This window comes from Natrix helvetica (assembly GCF_964273705.1).
Source record: "Natrix helvetica genome assembly, chromosome: 14".
In the NCBI taxonomy this organism is placed as follows: domain Eukaryota; kingdom Metazoa; phylum Chordata; class Lepidosauria; order Squamata; family Natricidae; genus Natrix; species Natrix helvetica.
Window position 1 is genome coordinate 4,522,512 of NC_138564.1, and position 22,379 is coordinate 4,544,890.

Consider the following 22,379-nt stretch of genomic DNA (forward strand, 5'->3'; position numbering starts at 1 on the left):
CCCCTCTCTCAAACTCTCTCTCCCACTCCCTCTCTCTACATTTCCTAAGCACAAAGCTTGACTGAAATATGAACAATGCAAATACTTTGGTGACTTGCCTGGGAATAACACTAGTGGTTTCACTTGAAAAATCTCTTTGTGTCACCGGAATTACAGCACAGGCAGAAGGCAAGGGAGTCCACGGGACACAAAGCGGATGAATGTTTCAGGTGCAGGAACAAAGCCTTTCAGCTCTGCAATGAAGGGACCCAAGATGGAGGCTGGGAAATGCTCATAGAGCTCAGATTTGAAAGAAAACCCAGAAGCAGGAAAGGAGAGGAGCCTCATACTTCCACCAGGCAAACATTTGGGGACTATCAGGTGACCCGATAGCTGTAAACCCCACTCCCTTCTAGCACTGATGATGTTTCCTAGTTGGGTAATGAAATGTCAGCAATAAAACAATCAAGTTTAGAAAGCATCAAACACCCCAGGATCCGTTTCCTCCTCCTCCTCCTCCTCCTCCTCCTCCTCCTCCTCCTCCTCCTCCTCCTCCTCCTCCTCCTCCTCCTCCTCCTCCTCCTCTTCCTTCTCCTCCTCTCCTTCTCTTTCTCCTCCTCCTCCTTCTCCTCTCCACTCCTCCTCCCTACTACCAGAGTAATAGCCTCGCCATCTCTAGTATGCTGTCTTTCCAACCTTCAGAAGCTGATGATGTTACTGTCAGCGTTCCAAATATCATGAAGAATTAAATCAGAGTCCAAGGCAGAGCTATCCTTCAAGTCCCAATTTAATAAGACAGACATGTTGGCACATCTGTCGAAATCCCTAATCTAAAAGCTTCCTGGGATTCCACCCAGTTGAAAGTCCATGATCTTATCCCCACACCCATAAATCCATCACATGGTCCAATCTTCTTCGGCCATGCTGGCATCTCCACCCAGCTGGTTCCGGCCAGGTGCAGAGATGCGGAGACAAAAGATGATCTTGGGCTTCTAGAAAGGAATGACAACAACACATTCCACACTTCTACTCCTTTCTATTCCCCCCTCCCAATTACTACACTCATGAAAGAGCATAATGAAATGAAACAGAGAGTGTGGCATGCCAAAGATCCTAAAAAGGAATATAACTGCAGGCCTGACAGTTACCTAATTGGGCAATGAAATGTCTGCAAGAAAATAACTAAGCTCAAAGAGCATCATGGACTCCAAAGTCCCTTTCCTCCTCCTCCTCTTCCCCTCCTCCTCCTCCTCCCTGACTTCCAAATGGGATTTTCTCATGGATTTTCCAAGCCAACGTAGATAAGTCAACACCCATTAAGTATGCTGATGCTCTATGAATCCATTGGCAATGTCCATTTTGCTCTCCAAATTCATGGACACCTAACCCTTGTTATTTAATGTTTCATGACCAAAATAAGTAACATCAAGGCAGTGCGTTTTTTCCCTCTGTTTATACACAAGTTGCTTGCCTTGCCAGCCACTGTATATGAACAGAAAGCAAACTCTTCTCCCTCCTAGCCCTGATGATGTTGCCTAGTTAGGTAATGAAACGTCTGCAGGAAAAAAAACAACTAAGCTTAGAGATGAGCAAGATCCCCACTATTAAAACACCATCATGTATTAACTGCAGCTAGAATTGTATTTGCACAGCATTGGAAAAGTGTAGAGATCCCTATTGATGAGAAGGTGATAAGGAAAATATTAGAATGTGCAGAAATGAATAGACTCACGTTCGCCATTAAAGAGAAAGAGCAAATTGAATATTATACAATTTGGGAAGTATTTTACCAATGGTTGGAGGGGAAAAAAGGAGTTTGGAAATGAAGAAAAATAAAAAATAAATAGATAATTAATACACTTAGATAAAGATATAAAACGGTTAGTATGTGTATGTTAAGAATAATGATGTTTAATGTTGATCTGTTATTACTAGAAGATAGTAAGAAGAAAAATGGAGAGTTTTATAATGTTTAAATGCTCAATATATTATAATACTAAACTTAGAGAAATAATATTAATATGAATGTGAGATATGGCAAAAGAGGAATGATGTTGCATAGAGATGTTTGTATACCCAGACGACACACCGCGTAAGGAAAGATGGAAAGATGGAATGTTTATTTTTGTAATTGAAAAACAATCAAACCCTTCTTTAAAAAAAAAAACACTATTGGTGTTGTGGCCCAGCAGGAGCCATTGGAGTTGCCACCAGACTCCGACAGTGAGGGTCCCTCTGAGTCGGCTCAGGAGGATGTGGAGGACCCTGGACAGGGTTCCGACTCTGAGCAGGGCGCAGAGAGGCTAGTTGGCCACCAGGGGGCGCCTGAGGCATGGAGCAGTGGTGAAAGCCAAAGGAAGGGAGCTCCTGATGTCATGCCTTGGAGCAGTGGGGAGGAGTCATAGGACAGTGAGTCAGACATCAGCAGTAAGCTATTAGATGCTCGTTACCGACGTGCTTCCCGGCGTAAGGAGCAATTGAGCAATTACAGGAGGTAATTGCTCTCAGCTGCTGATCATTAGACTCCTCTCCAGACTATAAAGGGACTGCTTGTGGACACACCCTTTGCAGGAATCAACTGATCATTGGAGTTGGAGAAGCTCAGATCTGTGTCGTACTTTGGCAGGCTGGATTGCTGCCAAAGGGTTTACCTGGATTGCTGCCAATCTGTTCCCTGGACCTTGGCAGGCAGGAGTGCTGCTAAGGTGATTATCTGGAGCTTGGTAGCTGGATTGCTGCCCAGAGTGCTATCTTGACCTTGGCAGGCTGGATTGCTGCCAAGGTGGAACCTGTATGTCAATAAACATCTCTGGAAGAGTCTTTGTGTCGGAGTGACTTGTTATACAAGAGGAGGGGGTCAGACCAATTGGAGAAAGTATACCTCTATACCTCCAACAGCAACCTTGGACTCTGTTAGGGGGTGTATGAGCTTCCAGAATCCCCAACAAAGAGATTTCAATGTGCTGGAACTTGAGTGGGTTGAATATATTGCACAAACAAGACACATACAATTTTGCATACAAAATGGTGCGTGGTAATCTTTTACCTGTAAATGACTTTATTCAGTTTTAATCGCAATAATATGCTTGCGAACAACCACTTTCAACTCAATGTAAATCATTCTAAACTTAACTGTAAAAAAAATACAATTTTTGTAATAGACTTGTCAAGGTCTGCAGTGCTCTGCCTGATCCTATTGTCTCAGCTGCAAATTTTCACAGTTTTAGTCCGCAAATTGAGTTCCCTGGTCCTCACTTCATACTTAAGAGATCCGTAGAGTACATAAGTGCACTAACGTGCCTATTGTCCCTGTCATTGTAAGGTAAAGGTAAAGGTTCCCCTCGCACATATGTGCTAGTCGTTCCCGACTCTAGGGGGCAGTGCTCATCTCTGTTTCAAAGCGGAAGAGCCAGCACAGTCCAAAGACGTCTCCGTGGTCATGTGGCCAGCATGACTCAACACTGAAGGCGCACGGAGCACTATTCCTTTCCCACCAAAGGTGGTTCCTATTTTTCGACTTGCTTTTTCACATACTTTAGAACTGCTAGGTCGGCAGAAGCTGGGAGAAGTAACGGGAGCTCACTCCGTTACGCAACGCTAGGGATTCGAACCACTGAACTGCCGACCTTTCTGATGGACAAGCTCAGCATCTCAGCCACTGAGCCATCACGTCCCTTTTCCCTGTCATTGTATTTTTATATTATTCCTGTTTTTGTTTGACAAATTATAATAAAATAAATAAAATAAATTAAAAAACACAAGCTGGGTGATACCCCTTTTTGCATCTTGATCAGAGGTGATATTCAGTTAGTTCTGTTGAACCAGTGGTGGAAATTTTGAGTAGTTCGGAGACCCACTTCGAAATACCACTTCTGGCTGGCCCCGCCCCCATCTATTCTCTGCCTCCCGAGTCCCAGAGTCCGAGCTGATTGGCTGGGTCATTTTTTGTTGCCCTGCACAGGAGAACGAAGCTGGAAAGCAGGTTAGTGGGGTGGAGAGGGAATGGGGATTTTGCAGTATCCTTCCCCCAAGCATGTGAAGGGAATGGGGATTTTGCAGTATCCTCTCCCCAGGAGTGGGGAGGGAATGGGGATTTTGCAGTATCCTTCTCCCAAGCATGTGAAGGGAGTGAGGATTTTGCAGTATCCCTCTCCCCAGGAGTGGGGTGGGAATGGGGATTTTGCAGACTCCTTCCCCCAAGCATGTGAAGGGAATGGGGATTTTGCAGTATTCTCTCCCCAGGAGTGGGGAGGGAATGGGGATTTTGCAGTATCCTTCCCCCAAGCATGTGAAGGGAATGGGGATTTTGCAGTATCCTCTCCCCAGGAGTGGGGAGGGAGTGAGGATTTTGCAGACTCCTTCCCCCAAGCATGTGAAGGGAATGGGGATTTTGCAGTATCCTCTCCCCAGGAGTGGGGAGGGAGTGAGGATTTTGCAGACTCCTTCCCCCAAGCATGTGAAGGGAATGGGGATTTTGCAGTATTCTCTCCCCAGGAGTGGGGAGGGAATGGGGATTTTGCAGTATCCTCCTGCCATGCCCATCAAGCCACGCCACACCTACCAAACCACGCCACACCCACCAAACCACGCCACACCCACCAAACCACACCACACCCACCAAACCACGCCACACCCACCAAACCACGCCACACCCACCAAACCACACCCACGGAACCAATAGTAAAAAAAATTGAACTCCATCACTGATCCTGATTCCACTTTTACAATGAGGCAACATTTCACCCCCAATATACATATAAGAAAAGAAGTTACAATGCAAAGTAGGATCACTCTCAAAAACTCAATCATCTCCATTCTCAGCCAACAGGGCAAGTCTCTAAAATACGTTAAATAATAAACATGCATGCTTTTACTTCTTCGGAGGTGGGTCTGTGCCTCATCCGTATGGGAAAGCCTTCAACGAGAGGACCCAATGAGGTTTCCTGTGTCCCTTCATAATTTATTAAATATTGAATGTTTGTTTCTACGGAGGCAGCTAATGAAATATTTTTGAGGACGGCATTGTCAGCCGTCAAGTTGCGAAAACGTAATTTCGCGGCTGTTATTGCTGTCGTTCCCCCCCCCCCTCCAAATGCATTCAAATTGCTAGTTTTCTTTGTGGAGCGTTCTAATGAAAATATATTTTTTAATATTAAAAAAAAAACGCCATCAATAATGGAATACAGATGTATTCAGTCGCAACAACAGAACATTTACCCAGCAGAAGGCACCCTGTTTCCCAATGCATTATGAATAGCCTAATAATAAAAGGATGAAAAAATAATTAACCAACGTGCCACCATTATTATCCAGCTGACAGGGAGCCATTTCATTCTGATGGAGAATATGGCAGAATTAATAGTTGGAAATCATCTTTTTTTCCCCTCTGTTTTCTAGGAAACTTTTGGAAGAAAATGGACCTAAGTAAAATAGCTACTTAACAGTGATGATATTTGGGTGAAGCCTAATTTGGTTCTTATAGCTGAGTCTCCCATTGTGGTACAGGAAGATAATATTTCCATTTCTGGGAAGTGTTTTGCTCCTCTGCTTTCATCAAGCGGTATTTTATTAGACAGATAGAAGGTGACAATATTTTCCTCTTGATAGTTAAATTCTCCCCCACCCCCACCCCCCAAAAATTATACAGGGGCTTTAGAAGACAGAAGTTTTAAAAAATCTAGAATAATAGTTGATTTTTTAATGAGATTACAAGCATAACTGTTACAAAGTCACTGTTAATGTCTACCAGAAAAGAGGTAAGCCAGCCAGCCAGCCATGGTAGGCAGTGGTTAGAATGCAGTACTACAGGCATCCTTCCTTCCTTCCTTCCTTCCTTCCTTCCTTCCTTCCTTCCTTCCTTCCATCCATCCATCCATCCATCCATCCATCCATCCATCCATCCATCCATGGTAGGCAGTGGTTAGAATGCAGTACTACAGGCATCCTTCCTTCCTTCCTTCCTTCCTTCCTTCCTTCCTTCCTTCCTTCCATCCTCCATCCATCCATCCAATCATCCATCCATCCACCCATGGTAGGCAGTGGTTAGAATGCAGTACTATAGGCTTCCTTCCTTCCTTCCTTCCATCCATCCATCCATCCATCCATCCATCCATGGTAGGCAGTGGTTAGAATGCAGTACTACAGGCATCCTTCCTTCCTTCCTTCCTTCCTTCCTTCCTTCCTTCCTTCCTTCCTTCCATCCATCCATCCATCCACCCACCCATGGCAGGCAGTGGTTAGAATGCAGTACTACAGGCATCCTTCCTTCCTTCCTTCCATCCATCCATCCATCCATCCATCCACCCATGGTAGGCAGTGGTTAGAATGCAGTACTGCAGGCTAACTCCTGCTCCCTGCAGGAGTTTGAATCCCACCCAGCTCAAGGTTGACTCATATTTTAAGAAGAACTGGAGCATATTTAGTAGTGAGCCTAGAACCAAATTTCACAGGTTGGAGAGCAGAGGACAAAAGAAGCCATCATGATGGTCACATTTCAATTTCGGAAGGACTTATATCAAGGATGGAAGAGGCACATTCTTCAGTGCTGCAACATTAATAGGTGAGGAATGGCAAGGAAGCACATGGCAGTTAAGTTACAGTGTACTCTCTGAGGATGGGATACAAAGCCTTGGGCATGTTGTAGATTCAAGAGCATGCATGTCTAGAACAAAAGTGCCTTCAGGCTGTAACATCAAGTAAGATGCTTAGTGCGTTAATGTCAAGTCCACCAAAACCAAGAAGGACATGCAGTGATTCTCCCAAGTAGATTTCTTTATCATTACATGCCTATAGACAGAATCTTGCCAAAGTAAAGCAGATTGCTACCCACATGATGGCTATAGCTCAGGAACTATTAGGGAGGCACCGACCTCACCCACTTTCTCTCACACAAACTATCTGAATTTGAGTTGCCTCTTACTCCTCAGCCCCTCCCACCTGAGAATCCAAACTACACTCCACCACACCTTGCCATCTTGAGGACTTTACTATCTGCCTCTACAATATACTCTGGGACCTATTAGGGAGAGATTGCGTTCCCCAGCTTTCTGTCACACCGTAATATCCAGGCTGAGTTGCCTCTTACTCCTCAGGAATGCAGCCCCTCCCTCTTGGGAATCCAGACTATGTTTCACCATACCTTGCCAGATTGAGGACTCTACTATCTGCCTCTACAGAAAACTCTGGGAACTATGAGGGAGGGACTGTCTTCACCCTCTTTCTCTCACAAATACTATTCAGGCTGGGTTGTCTCTTACACATCTGGAATTCACCCTCCCTCCTAAGGATCCACCTCCTCACTGCATCCCATCCCAAGTGATGACAATCTAAGAGCAGAAGACAAAACACTTCTGGATTTCCATAGCTGTCTTCCAGCTTCACAGCGTCCGTAACGTCCCTCACAGCAGCAGCAAAAGGGAAAACTGAAACCATGGCTGAGCAATTGGTACAAATAGATGACTGAACACCTTCCCTAAAAGGAAGTGACAGGCACCTGTTACGGTTGGATTAGTTGGCTGGAAGACACGGTCTGAATTTCGAACATGGAGGCAACTCCGTTTGAAAGTGTGAATGGTCTATCAGAGAATGTAGGGCTCAAGATTTCCTGCCCCACCCATTCTGTGGGGAGAGAAGAGAGTCTTAGCAGCTCTAAATCACACACTGGAACTTGATAACATATGAAGAACGGTTGCAGGAACTGGGTATGTCTAGTTTAATGAAAAGAAGGATTAACCAAAGAGCTCTCTCTCATCGGTCATCACACTGTAAAAAAGATGTGGAGACTCTAGAAAGAGTGCAGAGAAGAGCAAACAAGAGGATTAGCGGACTGGAGGCTAAAACATATGAAGAACGGTTGCAGGAACTGGGTATGTTTATCTTAAGAGAAAGAAGGACTAGGGGAGACAGGATAGCAGTGTTCCAATATCTCAGGGGTTGCCACAAAGAAGAGGGAGTCAAGCTGTTTTCCAAAGTGTATGAAGCAGTGGTGAAATTCATCTTTTTTTACTATTGATTCTGTGAGCGTGGCTTGATGGGCATGGCAGGAGAAGGATACTGCAAAATCTCCATTCCCACCCCACTCTCGGTCCAGCCAGAGGTGGCATTTGCCGGTTCTCCGAACTACTCAAAATTTCCGCTACCAGTCCTCTGAACTACTCAAAATTTCTGCTACCAGTCCTCTGAACTACTCAAAATTTCCGCTACTGGTTCTCCAGAACCTGTCAGAACCTGCTGAATTTCACCCTGTCCGAAGGCAGGACAAGAAGCATCAAGGAGAGAAGCAACCTAGAATGAAGGAGACATTTCCTGACAGTTAGAACAATTAATCCGTGGAACCATTTCTCTGAAATGGTAGAGGGTTTCAGGCTTCAGCAGGGGGCTGGATTAGAAGACCTCCAGGGTCCCTTCCAACTCTGCTATTCTGTTATTCTGCTCTTAAAATGCTGATGGCTGTAAAAAAAAAAGAGAAGAAAGAAATCTGTTTGATCTTCTCATTAAAAGGAAGAAGAAACAAATCAAGTAACTTCTAAGTGACTCACTTGGTCGACCCATTGCGAAGCGAGTGGAAACAATGCAAAATGCAAACAACATTCATCATTTCACCTCACCCCCACCCACCCCCAAAACTTTCTGAAGTTGCAAATTGGCTCATTCAAAGATGTAAAGGTAACAGGAGTCGGGGCTATAAAAAACCCATTTTGCTCGACACCCTTAAGTGTAGAAATGCGGGTTTGACTAGCCCTCATAAATGAGCAATGTCATGAAAGCAGCAATTGCTTTCCTGCAGCCGATGGTGCATTTTGACTCCTTTTATTTAATCCTGCTTTGTGCTGTTGTGCTTAAAACACAAATGCTCTCCAAACAAGAAAGTGTCCTCGGAGAATTGGAGGTTTCAGATCTGCTTGTTTAGAAACTTTAGCATTATTTGCTGATAAGTACGTTCCACCTGGCATCTTTAGGGCTGATTCCATAAGGAACAACTCCTGTTTTTTTTCCTCTGCAAGAACTTAACAGATTAACAGAGCTGGAAGGGACATTGGAGGTCTTCTAGTGCAACAGTCACCAACTGGTGGCCCGTGGACCACCAGTGGTCCATGAGAATATTTTGGTGGTCCGCAGAAAAAGTCTTTTCATTTTTTTTTTATATTGCACTAAATCACTCAAACTATGGCCCCTGGGATGGATACGTGCAATGAATGCTTGTGTTACTGCAGACAGTCTACCCCTTTGGGGTCTTTTTGTGTGGTTTGAAGGGGGGCAGAGATTCCAACTTGGGGTTTGCTTCAGCCTCCTGGTGGGGGGCTTTGGGCGAAGGCTGGAGGGAAGTATCGTTGGTGGTGAAGAGCCGGAGGGCCTCGTTCCAGTGGGACATCTTCATGGCCTGGAACTGGCTGACCATCTCAGCCAGCTGAGCCTCCAGGCACCAGTACCTGGCCTCGCACTCCCATAGGTCTTCCCTTTGCTTGGAAAGCCTAAGCTTCTAGTCCTCAGTGAGCCTCTTTCTCGGTCAGATCCAATTTGAACAGAGCTGTTTTGCCAGCTCTTTCACACAGTGGCTGCTTAGCTCCAGCAACTGCATCCTGTTGGGGCCCTAAGGAGCCTGGGCCTGGAGGGGAGGAGTGCCTGGGAGGGCGAGTAGAGGCCGGAGAGGCGCCCCTTGACGTGAGTGACATTGAGTTGGCCACGCCCCCCCAGTCACATGACCACCTTGCCACGCCCATCCAGCCGGTCATTAGGCAGATCATATTAGGGGTCTACAGGATTTAAAATTATGAATTTAGTGGTCCCTGCGGTCCGAAAGGTTGGGGACCCCTGTTCTAGTTCAAGCAAGAGACCCAAACCAGTTTTCTCGAATCTTTTCGTCACTGAGTGCTGAAACGGGAGCGCACCCATGCACAGTTGGTCTTCGCGCATGGATACGCACCAGAAATCAGAAGACCAGGTGGCCGGTGTGCATGCATATGTGCACTGGGCAGCTGCTCTTCCACCTGAAGACCAACCATCCCATGTGCATGAAGACCAATGATCCCATGTGCATGAAGACCAACCATCCCATGTGCATGAAGACCAACCATCCCATGTGCATGAAGACCAATGATCCCATGTGCATGAAGACCAATGATCCCATGTGCATGAAGACCAATGATCCCATGTGCATGAAGACCAACCATCCCATGTGCATGAAGACCAACCATCCCATGTGCATGAAGACCAACCATCCCATGTGCATGAAGACCAACCATCCCATGTGCATGAAGACCAACCATCCCATGTGCATGAAGACCAATGATCCCATGTGCATGAAGACCAATGATCCCATGTGCATGAAGACCAATGATCCCATGTGCATGAAGACCAATGATCCCATGTGCATGAAGACCAATGATCCCATGTGCATGAAGACCAATGATCCCATGTGCATGAAGACCAACCATCCCATGTGCATGAAGACCAATGATCCCATGTGCATGAAGACCAATGATCCCATGTGCATGAAGACCAACCATCCCATGTGCATGAAGACCAACCATCCCATGTGCATGAAGACCAATGATCCCATGTGCATGAAGACCAATGATCCCATGTGCATGAAGACCAACCATCCCATGTGCATGAAGACCAACCATCCCATGTGCATGAAGACCAATGATCCCATGTGCATGAAGACCAACGATCCCATGCACATGAAGACCAACCATCCCATGTGCATGAAGACCAACTAGAACCTGGAAGAGCAAAGAGGTTCACCATCATGGCTCTATACCATTTCAGAAAAATGGTTGTCCAATCTCTTCTTGAAAGCCTCCACTGATGGAGCCCCCACAACATCTGGAGAGAAGCCCTTCTACGGATTTCATTGTTCTCACAGTCAAAACATGTCTCCTTAGTTCTAGGTTGGCTCCCTCCCTGATTGGTTCCCATCCATTGCTTCTTGTCCTACGTTCAGGTGCTTTGAAGAACCGGCCAGCTGATCGTCGTGCATGCATGTGCACCAGTAACTGGAAAACAAGCTGTCCGGTGTGCATGCGCATGCTGGAAACCAGAGGTTCATTTCCTGGCATGCGCATGTCCCCCGGGCAGCTTCTTTTCCAGGTTGTGTCCCCGATGAACGCATGCACACGCTCCCTTTTGGGCACTCGGTGCCAAAAAGTCTTGCCATCACTGATATCGGGGCTCCTGCCTGAGCAGGGAGTTGGACTAGAAGACCTCCAAGGTCCCTTCCTTCCAACCCTACTATTCTTCTTGGACTTCCTATTTCCAGGGTCATACAGCCAGTATACTTAGCTAGATCTGAAGGTTCTCCTCAAAGAAGCCATCGTTGGGGGAGTGATGGTCCTGCCTCTGAGCATAACAGCTGCTCATTTTCCCTGGTATGTGAAAGCTAGCTCATCCAGATCTTCTTCAGCTAAATATGAGCCAGCAGTGTGCAGCAGCAGCCAAAAAAAGCCAATGCAATCCTAAATTGCATTAACAGAGGGATACAATCAAGATCAAGGGAGGTATTACCACTCCATAAAGCCTTAGTAAGACCACACCTAGAGTACTGCATCCAGTTTTGGTCACCACACTATAAAAAAGTATCTAAACATGTGCAGAGAAGAGCAACCATGATGATTAGAGGACTGGAGTCTAAAACATACAATGAATGGTTGCAGGAACTGGGCATGGCTAGTCTAGTGAAGAGAAGGACCAGGGGAGACAGGATAGCAGTCTTCCAATATTTGAGAAGCTGCCACAGAGAGGAGGGGATGAAGCTATTCTCCAAGGAGAGATTCAATCTGGAAATAAGGAGAAATTGTCTGACAGTGAGAAGAATCAATCAATAGAACAGAAGTTGCCTTCTGAGGTTTTGGGCGTTTCATCACAGGAGGCCTTCAAGAAGATACTGGATTGCCAGCTGTCAAAAATAGTGTAGTGTCTCCTGCTTGAGAGGAGGGGGGGGCGGTTGGACTAGATCACCTATAAGGTTCCTTCCAACTCTGTTAATCTGTTATCTTGTAAGGAGGCCATGCTGCTTCTTCATCCACAAATGTAGGTCCCTTGCCTATACTTTGAATCGATGCGAAATTTGGGTTTCACCTCTCCGTCACAAATAAAAATGTCCAAAACAGCAGGGTGAGGAATAGTAATCTCCCAACTGGACAATCCTTGAAACCCTGCTGGTAACCATAATGTGTCCTTCATGGTGATTATAAGCTACAGGTTTATTAAATTTCTGTTTTTCTCTCTCTCATTCTCCCCCCACTCCCACCCACCCACCCTTGTCAAGCATCTCCAAGCCAAGGCGAAGAAACAAGAATATTTAGATTCTGGTAGTTTGCTCCTCTTTTTTTTGTTATAAATTAAACCTCCATGCGATTTGTTTTCCGAGCTAATCTTCAAATGGCCCACCAACTCAACGTATAAATGAGGAATTATTTAGTCAGCGGGATAAAAAAATGAGCGGAAAATTAATTTGTATTGTAGCTTTGAATGGAATTCAGATGGTTGCCTCTGATTGCCTGTCCTGAGCCAAGCGCAAGGAATTAAAATTTCCTTAAAGTGCCGATTGATTCTTCTATTATTTTTCCGCTCGCAGCTGGCGTTTGGATCAGAACTGCATACGGTTTGTTACCTACCAGGCCAAGTGAAATGCAGACGGTCAAGTTGTCAACCCTGCAGCCATCTTTTCTTTTGGATCTCTGGCCTGCCACACTTTCTATTATTCTACTATGCATTTTCTATTGTGGGAAAATGGGGGGGGGGGGTTGTACGGAATTAGATGATATGTAGCCATAACAAAATCCTTTCTAGAAAGCCAAGGTCATCCTTTGTCTCTGCACCTGACCAGAACTGGATGGGTGGAAGCTGCCAGCATGGCAGTGGGAGAGTGGACCATGGGATGGGCTTGTGGGTGTGGGGGCAAGGTCTTGAACCTTCAACTGGGTGGGGAAAACCGGGAAGCTTTCAGATTCGGGTTTTCCCAGATGTGCCAACATGGCTCTCTTCATCAATTGGAACTTTGAACAATACTTTGCCTCGGACTTTGATTTACTTTTGGATGCTATTTGACACAAATCTTATTCAAGAAGGAAGTTAAGAGAGGCATCTGGAAAGAAAATGGAGGCTTTCAGAGCTAATGCAGTGAGGAGCAGAAACCTTGCCAACAACTGGACATTTGTAAGGGATGGAGTGAAGTTGCATCCTTCATTGGCGCCTTCTCGTTTATGATGAGGGTTTTGAAACAGGGCTTAATCCATGGCGGTATTTGGCATTGTGAGCTCCGATCTGTTGCTTTGATCAGGAGTTCAAAGGAGTTCAAAAAAAGATGGAAACTAATCAAGGAGAGAAGCAACTTGGAATTGAGGGCAATGAGGACAATGAGGGCAATTAACCAGTGGAACAACTTGTTAAGTAATTAAGCTCCCCGTTGGGAGAGCGACTACGCAGAGAAGCGTAATGAGAGTGATATGAAATAACACGCACAAACCAGCATGCAGAGACACTGAATAGTATAAAAATATAGTAGTTTACTATGTAGAAATATAGAAGTATTCAGAGTTCGGTTAAAAGTCCAAGTCATACACGGTTCAGTCAGTCAGTTATCTATATTCTCAGTTTAACACACGAAGTAGCTAACAGTAGCAAGACTCAGTAATTCACAAGCAGTATCAAACAGTGTCCACGATCAGCATCTAACAAACAGAGAGAGAGATCTAACAACCATTCTGGCGCCCTCTTATGGCTGCTTGAGGTAACCAGCCAATTACATCTGTTAAGCATTTAAAGTAACAGTAAAGTAATCCTAACTTATATACATTGCCAAGCCAAGCCTAGGGTTACATCCCTAACACAACTTGCCTCCAGAAGTTGTGAGCACACCATCACTGGAGGTTTTTAAGAAGGGACTGGATAGCCATTTGTCTGGAATGGCATAGGATCTCCTGCTTGAGCAAGGGGCTGGACTAGAAGACCTCCAAGGTTCCTTCCAACTCTGTTATTCTGATCCGCTAAATGAACGTTATATGCTGAGGACTACTGGCATGTGTTGCTAGGGAAATACAGGTAGTCCTCAATTTACAACAGTAAATTCCAGACAAGTGACTCTCCAGTCTCTTCTTAAAAACCTCCAGAGATGGAGCGCCCACAACCTCTCAAGGCAACTTCTGTTCCACTGGTTTAATTGTCCTCACTGTCAGGAAATTTCTCTTAGTTCCAGATTGCTTCTTATCTTTTAGTCTCCAGGCCGTTGATCATCTTAGTTGCTCTTCTTTGCACTTTTTCTAAAGTCTCAACATCTTTTTTGTAATGTGGTGACTCAAACTGGATGCCATACTCCATGCCATGTGGCCTTAGTATGGCTTTATAAAGCGGTATTAATACTTCATGTGATCTTGATTCTATGCCTCTGTTTATACAACCCAGGATTGTGTTCACTTTTTTGGATGCTGCCGCACACGGCTGGCTCATATTCAAGTGATCGTCCACCAGGACTCGAGGTCCCTCTCACAGTGACTGTTTTTGAGCCAGGTCTCAGCTAATCTGCCTGAATTGAGCACAGGCTGGCTCAGTGGCTAAGATGCTGAGCTTGTCGATCAGAAAGGTCGGTGGTTCAGTGGTTCGAATCCCTAGCGCCGCGTAATGGAGTGAGCTCCCGTTTAGTCCTGTTGTAACTGGAATGGTCACCAAATGGACTGTTGTAAGCCTGTAGTTGATCGGGGTAACTGCTTAGTAAAAGAGGTGTGCTTTCTTTTTGTAGATTTTTATAGATTTACAGGTCAATAAAAGTATTTTATTATCACCACTGAACAGTGGCTAAGACGCTGAGCTTGTTGATTAGAAAGGTTGGCAGTTCGGTGGTTTGAATCCCTAGTGCTGCTTAAAGGAGTGAGCTCCCATTACTTGTCCCAGCTTCTGCCAACCAAGCAATTTGAAAGCACGTAAAAATGCAAGTAGAAAAACAGGAACCACCTTTGGTGGGAAGGGAACAGTGTTCCGTGCGCCTTCGGCGTTGAGTCATGGCAGCCACATAACCACGGAGACGTCTTCGGACAGCCCTGGCTCTTCGGCTTTGAAACAGAGATGAGCACCGCCCCCTAGAGTTGGGAATGAGTAGCACATATGTGCGAGGGGAACCTTTACCTTTCACCTGGAAAAAAAAGAGCATAGGTTTCAAAGCTTGCATAGAAAAGAGCAATGGAGGATTTTGTCTGCAAACGTCCAATCCAGACTGAAAACGAACAATCTTGCCTACAAAGAATTCATTCCTTTTGGCAACAATACGGAGGTTTGTGTGAGTGGGTGGGTAGGAGTGGGCCGTAGGGTTGTCGCTATGAATAACACAAGAAAGGGAAGTCGTGTGAATTTCCCCCAAATAAATATTCAAAACCCCTTAATTGAAAAAAACACACATTCTCTTTCATAGAAGCAAGACGAGTGTCAGCAACTGTGTCAGTGAGACCAATTAATATGGACATCAAACTTTTGCTGATGAGCGGGGCATCCGTTTCTCCTTTGCTGTTTACTGCTGAATAACAATAATGGCCCCATCACGATGTGCAATTTGTAGCAAAGTAGTCACTTAAGGCCATAACAAAGCTGCTGAATGCGAAATGCTTGATCTCCAAAGGTAGAAAGGTAGTGCGAGAGAGACAGGTAGAGAGTCCTAATTTCACCGATGGCTGGATGGAATCAATTAACTCGGTTAACTCTTCATTCAAAGTTGGCTCAGTGGCTAAGACGCTGAGCTTGTCGATCAGAAAGGTCGGTGGTTCGAATCCCTAGCACCGCTTAATGGAGTGAGCTCCCGTGACTTGTCCCAGCTTCTGCCAACCGGAATTAATTAACTCGGTTAACTCTTCATTCAAAGTTGGATCAGTGGCTAAGACGCTGAGCTTGTCGATCAGAAAGGTCGGTGGTTCGAATCCCTAGCACCGCTTAATGGAGTGAGCTCCCGTGACTTCTCCCAGCTTCTGCCAACCGAGCAGTACGAAAGCACGTAGAAAATGCAAGTAGAAAGATAGGAGCCACCTTTGGTGGGAAGGGAACAGTGCTCCGTGCTCCTTCGCCATTTAGTCATGCCGGCCACATGACCACGGAGACGTCTTCAGACAGCGCTGGCTCTTTGGCTTTGAAACAGGGATGAGCATCGCCCCCTAGAGTCAGGAACGACTAGCACATATGTGCAAGGGGAACCTTTACCTTTAGCTCTTCATTGGGGTTCCTTTCATGATTTGCACAAAATCATTAGCCATTCCTCGTCACTTCTGTGATACGGACAGCTCCGTAGGAGCCCCAGAGAGACCTTGAGTGGATGAACTAATTGAAATGCTCTTAACGAGGAAAAACAAAGCTGACCATTTCCGCAACTTCAGGTGTCCTTCAAGCCAATTTTGGAACCTCCCGCTGATGAAGAGCTCTGGAGAGTTTGAAAACATCCACGTTTGGTGCCATCTGGGTGGATATTAATCAAGAAATTACCCAGTTACAGAATCATTTGTTACGTGGAGCAATACAACTATTAATGGCCTTCCGCGTTCCAGAGAAGAAATGTAGAGAATAGAATAAAAGAATTGGAAGGAACCTTGGATGTTTTCTAATCCAAGCCCTAAAGCGGAAGACCCTCTACCATTACAGACAGATAGTTGTCCAATCTCTTTTTAAAAGCCCCCCAGTGATGGAGCACCCACAACTTCTAGAGGCAAGCTGTTCCATTGGTTTATAGTTCTATTTTCAGGAAATTTCTCTTTAATTCTAGGTTGGATCTCTCCTTGATAAGCTTCCATTTGTCAGTTCTTGTCCTGCCCTCCGGTGCTTTGGAGAACTCTTCTCTATAGCATCCACTCAAGTACTGAAAGGTAGCAATCTAGTCATCCCCTAGTCATCCTCTTCATTAGGCTAGACATACCCAATTCCCTCAATCTTTCAACCTACGGTTTAGTTTCCAGACCTTATCTATTTACCATCTATCTATTTATCATCTATTTACCATCTATCTATCTATCTATCTATCTATCTATCTATCTATCTATCTATCATCTATCATCTATCTATTTATCATCTATCTATCTATCTATCTACCTACCTACCTACCTACCCATCCATCCATCTACCTATCCATCTACCTATCCATCTAATTATCATCTATCTATCTATCTATCTATCTATCTATCTATCTATCTATCTACCTACCTACCTACCTACCTACCTACCTACCCATCCATCCATCTACCTATCCATCTAATTATCATCTATCTATCTATCTATCTATCTATCTATCTATTTCAATTTCAATTTTATTTGATTTCTAGACCGCCCCCTCTCCCCGAAGGGACTCGGGGCGGTGTACAGGTACCACATTAAAAAACCATATACATAATAAATACCCTTAAAATCAAATTAAACCTTAAACCCTGCACAAATTGATAAAAATTAAAACTCGACCTAAAACCAACCTATCTATCTATCTATCTATCTATCTATCTATCTATCTATCTATCTATCTATCATCTACCTACCTACCCATCCATCCATCCATCCATCCACCTATCCATCTAATTATCATCTATCTATCTATCTATCTATCTATCTATCTATCTATCTATCTATCTAAATATCTAAATATCTAAATATCTAAATATCTAAATATCATCTATCTATCATCTGTCTATCTAATCCACATCATGTAGAGACACTGTATAATAAACAATCATAAAATCAATAAGCTGAGTGAGGATAGATCTAGCAATTTTCATTTTCATCAGCTACAACCTAACTAATGAACCTTAAAGAGCACCACATTATCTATCTATCTATCTATCTATCTATCTATCTATCTATCTATCTATCATCTATCTATCTATCTATCTATCTATCCATCCATCCATCCATCCATCCATCCATCTATATGCGCATGCACACACACACACATGCACACAGACACATTGAGTATGCAAGCTATCTCTCCCTCTCTCTCTCTCCCTCCCTCTCTCTCCATCCATCCATCCATCCATCTATCCACACAAATGCATACACGCATGCACACCTTGAGTATACAATATATGTATAAGATACACCCTAGATAGATGATGGATATTAATCAAGAAATTACTCCATTACTGAATCATTTGTTACATAGACCAAGACAGCTATTCATGGCTTTCTGGGTTCCAGAGAAGGAACGTAGAAGCTTCTGGTGGAGAAGACACCTGTCTGGCCATCCATCCCTCCCTCTGTTGCTACCAGCCCTACCGGTACACCTTTTGGAGCTTCTTCAGATGTATCCACGCATAACAAAACAGTCCCTCCTTCAGAGTGAAAATGGGACAACATCAAAGGAGCCAACCAGCCTCGGTGAGCTACAGTTAGCAAAATGTTCTCCCCTCTCCATGGTTGTTTGGCTTTTCATTAGTCAAATCAAATCAAAGCTTAGCTCTTTTTTTTTTTCTGTGCCAACACCTACCGCCTCTTTGCTCTTTAATTTGTTTTGCTTCACGTCTCATTGGGTCCCTGTTCCCAATCAGTTTCACTTAAATCAAGACAATTAAGGCCTTTGTACTTGAGAGGATATTGGGCACAAAAGACTTCACAAAGAGAGGTGTGATAAATATTTGGACTGACAGCTGGGAAGAGCTTGATCCTCTTTGTGTTAAAGAGTTTTGTGCAATATACGGTGCTTTATTTTTATTTTTTTTATTTTTTTGCAAAGATTAACGGAAGCCGGGAAAGGGAGGTGGGGGAGAGAAAGAGAGAGAATCAACATTTCGCCTAGCCTAGCTCCTTTTTTTGCAGATGGATATCATATGGGCCATTATAAGCAGGCAAAAGAGGAACGCCCCTCACTGCAGAGGAATGATTTGATCTCTCGTGTGACAGGAAAACACAGGTGTTTCTTACAATTCCACCATTTTTAATCAGACAGCTGTAAAATAGGATGTGCTTCCCCGAGACTCGCACGCCTACGCGCGCCCGGGAATTTGGGGAGTCTGAAAGAAAGATTCAGGGTTTCAAACTTGGACAAATGAACACTGTTGGGTGCCCTTGTTGCCATGATTTTATCCACTACACAAAGCTCTAACTATGTGTGCTATCAGATGTCCAAAGCAGTAGAAACGGTTGAAGTCTGAAGTGCAGTTGAGAGATTAAATACAGATACAGATTAACAGACTTGGAAGGGTCATCTAGTCCAACCCCCCTCTGCCCAAGCAGGAAACTCTACACCATTTCTGGAAGATGACAGTCCAGTCTCTTCTTGAATGCCTCCAGGGATGAAGCTCCCACAACTTCCGAAGGCAACTTCTGTTCCATGGGTTGATTGTTCTCACTGTCAGAAAGTTCCTCCTTATTTCGAGGTTGAATCTCTCCTTGCTCAGTTTCCATCCATTATTCCTTGTCTGGCCTTCGGGTGCTTTGGGAAATAGCTTGACCCCCTCCTCTCTGTGGTATCCCCTCAAATATTGGAAGACTGCTCTCCTGTCTCCCCTGGTCCTTCTCTTCCCTAGACTAGACATGCCCAGTTCCTGCAACCTTTCATCGTATGTTTTAACCTCCAAATCATCCTGGTTGCTCTCTTCTCTGCACTCTTTCTAGAGTCTCAGCATCTTTTTTATAGTGTGGTGACCAAAACCCCATGCAGTATTCTAGATGTGGTCAGGGTTTTCCCAAAGGGGCTTTTTTCAAGAGGCAAGTGGACTTCCTTTGTTTTTCTTTGAAGACATTTCACTTCTCATCCAGGAAGCTTCTTCAGTTCTGACTGAATGGTGGAGACTGGAAGGATTTATATTCCTTACCTGGTCGTTAGTACTCTTTCTGAGAGTTGTTGAGGCCACTTGGAGGTTGATCTGTGGCAGTGGTGAAATTTAATTTTTTTTACTACTGGTTCTATTGGTGTGGCTCAGTGGGCGTGGCTTGGTGGGCGTGGCTCGGTGGGCGTGGCAGGGGAAGGATATTGCAAAATCTCCCTTCCCACCCCACTCTGGGGCAAGCCATTGGTGGTATTTGCTGGTTCTCCGAACTACCTGTTTCTGCTACCGGTTCTCCAGAACCTGTTAGAACCTGCTAAATTTCACCCCTGATCTGTGGTCTCAATGACTCTCAGAGGGATTCTAATGACGAGATGATTGCAAGGAATATACATCTTTCCATTCTCCCCCATCCAGTCAGAACTCAAGAAGCTTCTTGGTTGAGAAGCGAAACATCTTCAAAGAAAAACCAAGAAGATCCAGTTGTCTCTTGAAAAAGCACCTTTGGGACAACCACGGATGACTGAGAATCTCTGATGTTGTGAACTTGTTTATATTATGGAACAGAAGTTGCCTCCAGAAGTTGTGAATGCCCCAACACTGGAAGTCTTTAAGAAGATGTTGGATAGCTATTTGACTGAAACGGTATAGGGTTTCCTGCCTAGGCAGGGGGTTGGACTAGAAGACCTCCAAGGTCCCTTCCAACTCTGCTATTTTATTGTATTGTATTGTATTGTATTGTATTGTATTGTATTGTATTGTATTGTATTGTATTGTATTATGGCTTCACTGAAGCTTCACGCTTCACGCAACAGGCCAAAACAACGGCTGATTTTCTGAAATGTGTTGCGTTGCCATCTGCTTAAGGCTTGAATTCATTCCTTTGTGCCTTCCTGGAGAGCCCGAAAATCAGAATAGCAGAGTTGGAAGGGACTTCCGAGGTCTTATAGTCCAACCCCTGGCTCAAGCAGGAGACCCTAAACCACCCCAGACAAACAGCTATCCAATCTCTTCTTGAAAACCTGCAGTGATAAACCATCCACAACTCCCGGAGGCCAGCTGTTCCACCGATTAAATATTTGCCCAAGTTTGTTTCCGCCAATTAAAAAAAAAGTCACGTTTCCAATTCAGTGAACCAATACAACTTTGAGAATTAAAATAAAAGGATAGAGAAATAGCCATTCTGAAACAGATCCCAAAGAAAGTTAGAGATAAAAGAAAAAACTATTCGCATTTAGCGAAGAAATTATACCAGAAAGGGGTGTGGTTTCGATGGCTTTTTCCAGAAGGTATGCTAATATTCTGGGAGGACACGAGAGTTAGAATTAATACAACTACTGAGGCTGAGGCCTTCATGGAAAAAAATAAAGTCCTAGATAAACCTGATGACACTACACCGGACATACAGGACACGGGAGGTGCCGGATCTCTGCCGGGGGGAGGAGAAGAGGCAACATTGAGAAAACTCAGATCACAAAAATGAACTTGAAAATCTGTTTGATATAAAATGATTGAAATTATTTTAAGATAAAAGTTTATATGCTGACAAAATACTAATAAGTAACAACAATCTAATGTATTAATAAATGAAAGTTATGAGAATGGGGGGGGGGGGAGGGCCATCTCCTGCATAATGTAACTGTCAACATTTGTACTTCATCCACTACCCCTTTCCTTGTATATATTTTTTTAAAAACCAATAAAATTTTGTACCTAGCAGTTCGAAAGCACGTAAAAATGCAAGTAGAAAAATAGGAACCACCTTTGTTGAGAAGGGAACAGCGTTCCGTGCGCCTTCGGCGTTGAGTCATGCCGGCCACATGACCACGAAGACGTCTTCGGACAGCGCTGGCTCTTCGGCTTTGAAACAGAGATGTGCACCGCCCCCTAGAGTCGGGAACGACTGGCATGCATGTGAAAGGGGAACCTTTACCTTTTAGAAATAATATAATAATAAGAAACCTTTTAGAAAGTAAAAATAGTGTGTCCCAGTTGGGTCTTTAATTAATCAGAGTTTAGACCTGTGAAAAAAAATCAATGGGTATTGGCATTGATTGGCTGCTGCTTTAATACAAGGCTTACTAGACCTTCTTTATTTCTAGCATATCAATAATTACACTGAGCTTTTTTTTTTCTTTTTCTTTTTTTCTAAGAAGCAGAATATTATATCCCTGCTCTGTCCATTGGGAAGTTGTGAATGATTAAAAAGCTTATTAGGTTTTGTGGGAGTTAATTAATAAGTCATTTGTCTTATGTCTAAGTATGTTTACTCACGTTGTATGGCAGGATTACTTTTATCCTTTTCATCTGTTCCACTACCTTCTTTTATTGGTATCATTATTATGATTATTAATACTTAGACATTATTATTATCTTGTTGTTTTGTGTGGACACTGAGAGCTTATGCACCAGAGACAAATTCCTTGTGTATTAATCACAGTTGGCCGATAAAGCTCTTCTCTTTTCTTCTCTTCTCTTCCCCTCTCCTCTGTTCATTCTGTTATTCTCTTCTCTTCTGCTCTATTCTATTCTAATTCTATTCCAATACCAATTCTATTCTATTCTATTTTCAAGGAGTTATGCTTAGATGTCACCATTTGAAACATTCCAACATGCACAGTACCTAGGTCAAACATAAAGAAAGACACAAAGGAAGAATCCCAAATGTTTAAACAAGAATTA

The 22,379-nt window shown here is 44.1% G+C and overlaps 1 protein-coding gene across 1 annotated transcript in view; it reads left to right on the forward strand.

Moving 5' to 3' along the window:
- Positions 1–12,037: 12,037 nt before the first annotated feature.
- Positions 12,038–22,379, forward strand: part of LOC309399054 (transmembrane protein 132C-like) — a gene marked incomplete at its 5' end in the record, with an annotated part of 191,604 nt that continues 181,262 nt past the window's right edge. Inside the window, one exon of the mRNA XM_081966520.1 lies at positions 12,038–12,093. Coding sequence (XP_081822646.1) covers positions 12,038–12,093 — 56 coding nt within the window. The remainder of the gene's footprint in view (positions 12,094–22,379) is intronic.